Here is a 10,876-nt window from a genome sequence, read left to right on the forward strand (position 1 = left end):
GGTTCACGTTTTTCACCAATGGCTATTTGGACATTGTATCCCATCCGGATCTATTGGATTTACTTCGTGCCAGTTATATCGGTACTCGAATTAACTGGACCCGGTATCCGGTTTTCTCATTGATAACTAAGAACCAGTATGCAACACACTACCAGGCATTGTGTAAACTACTATACAGCAACACCATTGGGTAATAGTCCAGTAGGTTATACCATAGTAGAGCACCAATTTGATAGGCCCATACTATACGTTATATCAAAGTAAGTAGTGTCTGATCATGCAATATAACAAGATGTAAAGTATTATAAAATCGATGTTAATGTTAATGTTAATGTATATGTGCAGGTTTTTTTTATTTAAACTGTGATGCAAAGCAAAAAGGTTGTGTCAGTGTAATAACTTTTCTAAAATAGTTATTAGTTCGTTATCCCGCAAGGATAACAATTCCTTGCTGTTTTTCCAAATGAATGAGAGTTAAATAGAACAACTAACAAGACATGATTAAGAAAAAGCAACGAAGAGGAAGCTTCTGGAAGAACAGATATGTCCCACACCTGCTGCCAGAAAGCAGCTGTGTGAACCGCACAGATCAGATTGGTCAGAAGGGGACCCAGGCCGTTACAACACACTAAGGAATTGCGATTGCAGGCTAAATGCGTGTCGCCTCATCTGCAGTGTAGCTGGAAAGTATCGGCTTGATTTTCAAGTGATTCGTCAAGTGTCGAAAGAAGATTGCAACCAGAACGACATAGTTAATTATAATTATTAGGTGAGTGCTGCATGCAGTGCTCAACTATTGTTCTTCTTAGGTTTTATTACTATCATTATTATTAGATCAGTTTCTTTAACGAGCAGGTAAAGAGGATAGATATATTGCTAAAAGATGACGACAGGACTTGCTGCTGACATTAGGAATCAAACTGAGTTCAGCTGGGAGTCAATGCCCTTGACACAACCCTATCCAAACCATTCCTTTCATTCAAATATGTAAAAAAAACAACGAATAAAGTGTGTACAAAGTATCATAATACAATATATTGAGCATGTGCACAGCACAGGACAGATGGGGAGTTGACCGTACACATTTAACCCAAGTCAACGTTTCTGAACAGCTTGCATGTCATGTCACCATATTCAGCTCTCTGCAAGCTGAGCAGCAGGCCAGCATCACAACTCTCGCGCTGATGGAGGATAGGCGTGTTATTATGGGATGTACATCAGTAAAGTGTTATGGCTTTATTGACGGGAAGCGTCCTGGCCTGCACCCTTCCTGCATCTCCAACTGGGAGGAAACAAGTGCCGCCACGCTGCTCTAGATCTCTAGAAGTAGGCCGAGGTGACACGCTCGTAGGTTGCTAAGGGCAAGTGGTGTAAAATCACAGAACATGGAGAGATTGAAATTCTCTAGGTATCATGTCTAAATTGCTGCTGATTTCAAAGATAATTCTCTGACAAGATAATGATTACAATATCATCAAGGGGTTTATCATGTTTTGCAGTAGAAAGTTGTAAAAAAAGAAAAAAAGGGGCCTGATAATGTCTATTCTATTTAGTAATGTCAGCATCATTAAGCCTTTCATTATGAGATAATACCACCAAAATAATAATCAGTGGGCGACGATTTATCAAACAAGTCTTCATAGCAAAATTCCTACATTTGCCACCATCATCCTCATCATCAACATCATCATCTTCATCATCATCATCATCGTTGTCACTCCATAGAAATATATATAAACTACATTGCATGAAATTCTGAATCCATGTCCCTTAAATTAAACTTCCACCAAGTTTTCCTCATGCAGCCTCCCCCTCTTCATCAGGGTTTTCCCATCCCGGTGTTCCAGTATCAAAACGTTTACAAAGGAGAGCCCCACAAGGAGCAGAAGGGGCAAACAGCAGCAGCAAATGTTCCTATGTTCTTACGGCTCACTGGGTTCTCCGTGTCTTGGGGAAGTGGGGTGGGTGTGTGAGGGCAAGAGGAAGGGGCAATACCAGATCATGACAGTGAAAATGTCCCTCCTCAAATGGTATATAGGGGCAGAAATAAGCAAATAAACTGTTTCATTCTATGTTTGCGCCAAGCTATATTTCATTTGAAAACAGGGACTAATGTTAGTTGCATTATTTATAGCTTTTCTTCTTGTGTTTAATGTAAATAGTTGCATTAAAAGTATGCATATGCATGTTTATTCTGTGTGGCCCTGTAGGATAGTCATATAAGGCCAACAAAGTTGTTGTTATAATACAAATTATGAGTCTTCTACCTTTGTGTACCAGGGCAGGGCACATGGTCCATGGCCCAGGGTCAATGTCTTATAGCTTCACTAGTTTAGCCTACTACCTGTGCCCTGGTACGTACAAAGAGCAGTACCGTTTTTATTTTTATTTAGAGCAACACCTCTGTGAAAAAAGGTCACCTTTATTGTATTCATTGAATGCCTCACACATGGATAACAGTCCATTAATAATGCCATATTGCAGGTTTTTTATGTCCACCATAAATGCTCTATAATCTTCCTGTTCAGTTCCAAACAGAATATATAAATTATATAAGTATGTAGGCTATATTATGTGCGTATATTAAGGAAGTAAGGTGTAATAAAAAATATATATTTGACCATACTTCCTGATGCAGTTGTCTACAGGTGTAGGGTGGTAAGACGACCAGGTGGGGGCAGTCATTCACCACTAATAGTTTGGAACGTCCAAAAAAAAGATATAGAAGGAGGAAACGGCCACTCAACCAATAGTAAAAGCTTGTTGAAGACGCGCGCGACTTGAGCTTGAATCAGGAAGTCCATTTACAGACATAAACAACTCGAATGGTTACTTCGTAATCTACAGTCGTCGAATGTGTCATCGTTATTAGTACGAGACGTTTATCATTGGTTGTAATAGAGCGGCAGTACAACTCACGTATTATTGATCTGATGATGTCTTCTGCTGAGACTGTTAGTGAATCTTCACTTGGGAAGGGAGACAACTTGCATCAAGAAGGTACGATTCCACTTCATCCCTATAATTAAATGCAGGTAGACCGACAGACAGACAGCCTGTTTGTAACGTGTTTCAGGTGTAGTCCATTGTAACGATCTAGTTGTGGGGGTGGTTTGGTTTCTCCCCGACCCTAGTGCTGGCGTCCTTCCCGTTGTGCGACCTCACTGAGGAGGACTTGATGCAGAACCCCAAGCTTTGTAAACTCCTGGCAACCTTGTCACAGCACGTTGACCAAACCGGACTTTCGGCCCCACTCAAGACGGATCTTGAGAAGGTAAGATACGTTTACTATTAACCGCATGTAAATATTGTTATCTAAAGATATATTTTTTTATTGCAGTTTTAAAACGCAGACTTTTTTATTATCTGGGATTGCCTGGAAAAAGCAGAGATACATTCCTTGAATGTGTGAGTGTGCTTGGCCATTAAAACGGTTGTTTCCTGATTCAAGGCAGAGCAGAAGCTGCAGAACCAGAGGCGTCGCTGGCTGCAGGTGGAAAGCCTGCATCGCACGCTGCAGGAGATGATGCAGGACCACCACGTGAAGAAGCATCGCACCACTCTGCCCCCCGACGTCACCATGGTATGGGACGGACACACACACACACACACACACACACACACACACACACACACACACACACACACACACACACACACACACACACACACACACACACACACACACACACACACACACACACACACAGTGGCGGCTGGTGGTTTTTAAAGTGAGGGAGGGAGGAAGGACTGCGTGCTTGGTTGCCATTGGCCTGCTTGCACTGTTAGTGGCGTATGGTGGCATAAGACTGTTGTTTCAGGGTGTTTTGGGGAACTACAAAATAGCAGGTAGGGATAATTATGTGAATTTATACAAACCCACCAGTGGCAGCATTGTACTTTGAAAGCTGCTGGGTAGCATGTCTTGGACAACAAGGGCAGAAGGAAAGGATGCAAAGCCAATTAGTCAAATCAGGCCTTCTATTGATTTGTAAAACTCAATAAAATAATCTGGGCCTAGCATTGGGCCTAATTTTGCCCTCAGCCCTTACCATTTTTGCCCTCAATCGAAAGTCGAATATCTCCCATCTTTTTTGCGGTGTTTCTCGGACGCACGCCCACTTTTTGTCTTCATCTTTCGGAAATCTGAGAGTAGACCGAGAGCAGTGATGACGCTCTCAACATAATGGCTGCGCCCGTGAAGAGATTTTTTTTTTTTTTATTTGTACCACGTAAGTCATTTTAATGCTCTTAGACGCTTGATTACATTGCTACTTTATTCCGGTCACCAATTTATACATTACATGGTCTTGCTGTGCTTGCAATACAATGTAAAGTTATGTTGTTTGTTTTCGGGCTGGTTTGCTAAAGAGACTAATGTAGCTAACAATAAACAACGACTAGCCAATTTCATGAAACAATCACAAAGACGAACAGGACCGCTATAAATGCTCGGAGACCGGAAAGTGCAACTCGGAAGGCTGGCGTCCAAATGTTCAGCAACACACCACTAGACTTGAGGGGATAACCCCTCCCTCCAAGCTGCTCCACTGCCAGGGCTCCTGCTTATTGGTTCATGGCGCAGCCATGCGCTATGAACAGACGTAGGTAGGATCCAGATCCCTTAGCTAGTCACACCAACTAAGAGGAGGACTTTCCTCCTCTCTCCCATTGAACCCAGTGTTATTCACCGGCCGCCAACACTTTCGGTGAAATGAATGGAAGTCAATGTAGGCTGAGGGAGGAACGTCCTCTCTGAAGTAATTGTCAATAGGTGATAGGGGATGCTAAGGTCCCTTTACTGAGGGAAACAAACATTACATACAAAGGCATTAAAGTACGGTAGTCATATTTAAAAGCATTAATTCATTAGTAGTCTGGGCAATCTACATTTTTTATCTAAACGAGGTTAAGGAGGATCTTCCTGCCTCTCCTCACTGGAGAAGCCTCCACTGATATGTATATACACACACAACGCGTGTAATACCGTATTTCTGTTTTGCTTTTACAATTTTGTTAGTATGTGTGTGCTAAAATTTGTTTGTTTTTTAATTTGTTGTTGAAAAACAGTAGGAATTTCCTGTTTTTTATAATGGGATATCGATCCCATTCAGGTACACGGGTCTGAGCTCTCACAAAAATATATTTTTCATGACATTAACATGGTAATGAGGTCTCCTCTGTTCCTTTCTGATGTTCTGTATCCGTGTCTGCTAGTTCTTTGCCACATTGGAAAGGTGTCTTCTAGTGGCTCAGTGTGTTCGTCAACTAGACCTCAGTACCGCCACCACCACCACGACCACCACCACCCCCCAAACGGGCACGGACCGGCCCTCTCTACTGGGGCTGGATCCTCAGCAGGTGCTGGAGCTCCTGCCCACAGAGAAGGTGTGTTGTAATCTGATCATTTATATACGGTAGATTAATGCAGAGGTGCATTATGGGAGGAGGAAGGGGACTTCTGTTGGGGATTCAATCACTCATGTTATCCGGGACTGACATATGATTTCAAATGCATCTATCGATGTTTTTTCTTAATTTACCCTGCATGAAATACTACAAGACTTGCATTCATCAAGGTTTGTGTATATCTGTTTTGGACTACTTTTCCGCAGATTGTGCAAAGAATGAAGCAGAGTTTGCCAAAGGAACTGGAGAGACATCTGAAGACAAAGTGCTTCAGTCTGCTGTCCTACTACCAGCCTGACTGGGGTACATTCACGGCACAACAACCACGTCTTCCAGAAAGAAAACAAACGCTGAAATGTCTTTCTTTTATTGCTATTTATTATAAGCAAGTTCCAGTAAGTCATTGATGAGAAGGTAGGAATTAGGGAATCTTGCCCAAGGATGGCTACAGACTAGACTTGGGTGTTCGTACCCAGAATCTTTGTTTCAAACAACCTAACCTCTATAAACTAGACTCAGCCAGCCACCCAATATCTTTCCTGCTCCTTTTTAATTATAAGTGGACACAATAGCTTTTGTAAATACCCCATGGAGGTGTCATGGCCGCTGTGTCCCTTCATCACCAGAAAGCGAGAGTGACGGTCTGAAGAACATCAAGCTGGCCCACCTGTCGGGCCAGCTGGACAGAGAGAAGAAGCGGGCAGAGAGCCTGAACGAGGTTTGCCGTGAGAACGTCGTTCTGCTCCAGAGACAGACCCAGCTCTACGTCCTCGTGGGTTTCATTGTTTGTCTGTAATTTCAATTTTTTTATTTAGAGCTTTTAAAATGTATGCTTTTAGTTTTTTTACACATTAAAAATTGTGTATTGGATAGATATTTTAAATGTACTTAAACACTCACTTGAATCTAACCCCAGCAACCGCACAACCTATGGTGAAACAGTGGTGGGTGCAGTTGCAGATTGGTGAAATGTTTGACAACTGAAAACTATTGCACCAATCAAAACAAACCACAAATGATTACTAATACTGTGAAACCTATCTTGCTTGTTCTTGTTTTAACAGTATATGCATTAAGACTAGACACCCGTTTATATTTGATTTAAGCTTTTCACAAAACTGTTGTTAATCGCTCCTTGTGAAACAACATGTCTCTTTTAAGATACCTCATGGTGATCTTTCCAAATGGCTTGCTTCACTAGGAGCTGAGCAAGTGCATCCAGCTCCTCCAGTCGCTCATCCTGGACCACAGACTGACGATCCAGACTCAACTGGACCACAAGAAGCTGGAATACTTGGAGGCCAAGTGTGAACTGGTGATGCAGAAAATCAGGTAAACTGTCTTATCATCAGTGTCAGTTGTATATCTCCTCTTAAATACCATAATATAAGGCTTTCAGAAAAATATACTTTAAATTGGAAGTTCAAGTCAATGATCCCTAATTTGGGATAATATGGTTCTCAATTGTGTGATGGATTCTAATCTATATTGTGAGATGATGGCTGGGTGGAGTAACTATCTTTTAGTGCACTTAACACAAACACATTATGTCTCCTCCAGGATGGAGTCAGTGGAGATTGGGCTGGACACCTACACAGCCGACACCATAGCAGCACACAAAAAAATAAGGCAAGTCACTATAGTATAGTATACTATCGCTTGTTTAGTCCTCCTATACAAAGTCCTAGGCGTTTCCTTCTAGAAAGTTGCGTTTAACTTTTAAGGAGTCCTCTGTCCTAGTTCAGAAGGTTTATAAACCTCCCAATAGTGTGATAAACACGAAATTCCATCATCGCTATAAAATTTTAAGATTTTGATTATTTGGGCCAGGATAATCGTGGCATCCCATCGCTAAACGTTAATCATCGTTAGAAATAATTACCCCTGAAACGGTAAGGGTTTAGGAAGGGACGTCCCCCTAGCCTGCTCCAATGTCAACTCCCTCCCCCCTGCCCGCCTCTCCATGGCAGAGATCTGCTGGAGTCTGAGCTGAAGGACCGTCAGCTGGAGAAGCAGTCTGTCGGGTCCAAGCTGGCGTCGTTTGAGATGCTGGGGACGGAGTTTGAGGCGCTGGCTGACGAGTACGCCAGGCTGCAGGGAGAGATCAACGTCAAGAAGTGGGCGCTGAAGGAATTTCATGAGCATGCTGGATAGAGATCACACAAATCGAACGTCTTACTTGGCTATGTCCCTTTATATTAATGTTGTCTTTTGTACATACTGTGTTTTTTCGTCAAATAAAAGGTCGGACATATTGTTTCGTTGTCAACCTCGTGCATTATTTTGTTGTATTTAGGGGTCTGAGCAGCAAAGCTGCTTGGCCCCTATTGTTTCTGTAACGTATTTTTTTCCCCCTCAAATTCTGTAAAAGTCATACTGCAGCCAATACCTTAAGTCAAAAACTCTTGAAATGTTCAGGTATGGTTACCGATAAACCCAAATTTGTGATACTGCATCCAAAGGTGGCGCTATTGTAAAAAATCATGAATTAGGCTTATTTCTCCTCACCAGATTTACCAGGGCCCAGTTTCCCGAAAACGATGGATCTTCTTTCTTTCGATCATTCCCACGGTACTGAACGTGCATTCGCTTCACTCACGACGTTCGTAGGATTGTACCTGTCCACTGACAAGGTGCTGAAACGTGCGATGACGCAGGGGAGACTTAGGAATGTCGCAGGAAAATGGGGTTAAAAAGGGTTAAAAAAATTTATCTCCCCATCAAGGCCAACAGCAGAGTAGCCTACAAAAAGAATGGATTGCAATAATATCAATGCTAAAGATATTAAAACACAATTGATTCGGCCTAGGCCGACATATATATCCGTCCTGGAGCTATTTAAAAATATTATGAACTAGCCTTATTTCTCCTTACGAGATTGACCTGGAATCAAAATTCTTTCATCATATTTATCTCTAAAATCAGATGCATCTTTTTAACCCTGGTCTTCTGCTCTAATTTTTTTTACTTTTCCCACAATTTCGTAGAAAAGCCAAACGTCCACAGTCTCAACCCATTTTACCATATGACCATTTTGTTATTCTATAATATGCGGCTATCTTTAGGTGGATACCATTAACAGTGCTTGGAGTTTTCTTGATGTGTGCTTATCAATCGACATTTTCATAATCTGAATGACTGAGGCTTCATGCAGTTCATGAATGTCCGTGGTTCAACAGGATAATGCCGTGTACTGGTGATCCTTAGGTTGAACGTTCGAATCCTGATTAGAGCATTATGAATAAGCTGACCATGACATGCTGTCATCGCCACTCATTTAAGAAACACAACATTGAATAGCACCTGAAATTCATCAGGCATTCAACATTCCGGCTCATTCGTTTCCAAGAATCTGTCTGCCAAGACACAGCATGGCACTAAGTAAGGGGAACATCTCTGTTAACCATTTTTCCTTCATAATTAACTCTTGTTAAAGTCATGTTTATATTTCTTCCGTTAGTGTTCTTGACTACAAATGTTTCATTTCCTCAGAATTTCAAAGATTTTTCCGGTATATGCTTTGAAGAAAGTCCTTAATTCACTTGAGAAATGTGTGCTTTGAGTTTTCTTGATGTTGTGTGCTTATCAATAGACGTTATTATATTATTATATATTGTTATATTTCTAATTCTTTTTCAAAAGCTTGCTATCTAGCAAACTAAAACTAAACTAAAAACTAAAAGGAAAACAATCGCAAAATAAACTAAAACCGAAACACAGGAGTTGAACAAAAATAATCATGCATACGATATTGTTCTTGTCGTTCTGGGTACAATGGTTGGCGGGTCTCTTTTTTGGTGAAGATGAAACTGAACTGGAAACACCATAAAAAGAGTCGAATTAATGGACATAGCTCTGCATACATTGGTTTGCTTACGGTTAAAACGTTACATACAAAAAAAAAGATTGGAGGATGCGGGCATCGATCCCGCTACTTCTCGCATGCTAAGCGAGCGCTCTACCATCTGAGCTAATCCCCCATCCGATTATATCGTGGTGTCATTTCTATTTTGTCATGAATATTGTATTATATATTCTTTTTTTATATTTAGGTTTACCTTAATAAAATCTTAAACAGCCAAATATGATTAATTACAGGCCATTGTATCCGGGGGGGGGGGGGGTTCAACGGGGAATGTGTCTTCGTTAGTGACCGGTAGGTGGCAGCATTTATTTGAATGAAATGCGTAGCCAGTCAATTTGCGCCTTTATTGGTCCATGTGTGGCACCCCATTTACGTCTGCAATGGCGTCCCACTCAAATATTTAGCCTATAACCCATTAGTTCAATTCATTTGATATGCTACCCCGTAGGCAAACTGTAGAAAACACTAAATATAATCTAAATAATTTGTCATTAATTTGATTATTATCCGTATCTGTAATAAAAACATTATCATACAAAATAAAACATTTCAATTAATTTTTATCCTTACCTAAATGTATTTAGATAATAATGTCATCAATGTAACTCGCCGTCCCTTCCCGGTCCACAAGAGGGCGTCAGGCGACAACATGACCATCTACCAGTAAACGGCTCGCGCAATGAGATGTCGGGGGGCTCGCGCCTCTCCGCTCATCTCACAGAAGCAGAAGAAGCTCCGCCTTAAACAAGAGAACCACTGGCTGTGGCGGCTACCGGTTCAGCTCCTCCTCCTCCTCCTCCACCACCACCTCCTCCTCCAGCCAACAGCCTCCACCACCAGCACCACTTTGCATCTGGCAGCAGGAGGAAAGCCCCACATCTGGCTGTCACTGTAGCGCTCGTGCACCGCGGCATGTCCCTACTCACCACACTGGACACAGGAATAGGGTATTTTTTTGTTTCAAGACAAGGCTACACGAACAATGTCCGAGGTACGGAAATTCACCAAGCGGCTCAGCAAGCCGGGCACGGCGGCGGAGGTCCGGCAGAGTGTGTCAGAGGCGGTTAGGACGTCCGTGATAGTGGTGAGTAATACAGGGACTGGTTGGTGATAATGTGGGCTAGCTCGCCTTATGGAGACCACCGTTTGGCCAGACGCGTGGCAGACCCCACAATGGGTGGTTATATGGATTTCCCACGTTTTTAATTTCCTTGAAAGAGTATTTAATTATTTTCTAGCCTACTTTGACCCCGTTTTTAATAGAGCGTGGCGGTCGTTGAGGTAACTTCCCTCCGGCTCTCTTCAGAATGTGCCCCGGTAACGTTTTCCACCGATGTGCCCCCAATGCGCCACCGCAAACGGTCAAGAATGAATTGCCCTAAAACGTGTGTTGTACACATCACTACTGCCTACCTGTGTTTATTACGTGTTGGCGAATTGTGTCCTTAGTGACCCAGCTCTCGTACTGAAGCCGACTTGAGTGTGTGCTCTGCGGTGTGACATTGTCTACCAGGCTCACATGGTGTTTCCAGTGCGTGTTCTCCTTTTGTGTGTGCTGGTGGAAAAAAGAGAGCAGCGCACATGCCAACCGGACAGCTGCAC

The 10,876-nt window shown here is 42.3% G+C and overlaps 2 protein-coding genes and 1 non-coding gene across 4 annotated transcripts in view; 2 read left to right on the plus strand and 1 right to left on the minus strand.

Moving 5' to 3' along the window:
- Positions 1-2,754: 2,754 nt before the first annotated feature.
- On the plus strand, positions 2,755-7,666 carry haus4 (HAUS augmin-like complex, subunit 4). The gene is made up of 9 exons (XM_030339168.1): positions 2,755-3,000; positions 3,135-3,274; positions 3,452-3,583; positions 5,218-5,388; positions 5,616-5,712; positions 6,036-6,181; positions 6,611-6,741; positions 6,970-7,038; positions 7,380-7,666. The coding sequence occupies exons 1-9, from the start codon at positions 2,934-2,936 to the stop codon at positions 7,561-7,563; spliced, it is 1,137 nt and encodes a 378-aa protein (XP_030195028.1). The 5' UTR covers positions 2,755-2,933; the 3' UTR covers positions 7,564-7,666.
- Positions 7,667-9,316: 1,650 nt separating this feature from the next.
- On the minus strand, positions 9,317-9,389 carry trnaa-agc (transfer RNA alanine (anticodon AGC)). Its single transcript has one exon. It is a non-coding gene; the product is annotated as a tRNA-Ala (tRNA).
- A 667-nt stretch (positions 9,390-10,056) lies between these two features.
- Positions 10,057-10,876, plus strand: part of dock11 (dedicator of cytokinesis 11) — a 77,003-nt gene continuing 76,183 nt past the window's right edge. For both annotated transcript variants that reach the window (XM_030339147.1, XM_030339148.1), the window contains exon 1: positions 10,057-10,358. In XM_030339147.1, coding sequence (XP_030195007.1) covers positions 10,257-10,358 — 102 coding nt within the window. In that variant the 5' untranslated portion in view covers positions 10,057-10,256. The remainder of the gene's footprint in view (positions 10,359-10,876) is intronic.

This window comes from Gadus morhua, chromosome 17, assembly GCF_902167405.1.
Source record: "Gadus morhua chromosome 17, gadMor3.0, whole genome shotgun sequence".
NCBI classification, from domain to species: Eukaryota; Metazoa; Chordata; class Actinopteri; order Gadiformes; family Gadidae; genus Gadus; species Gadus morhua.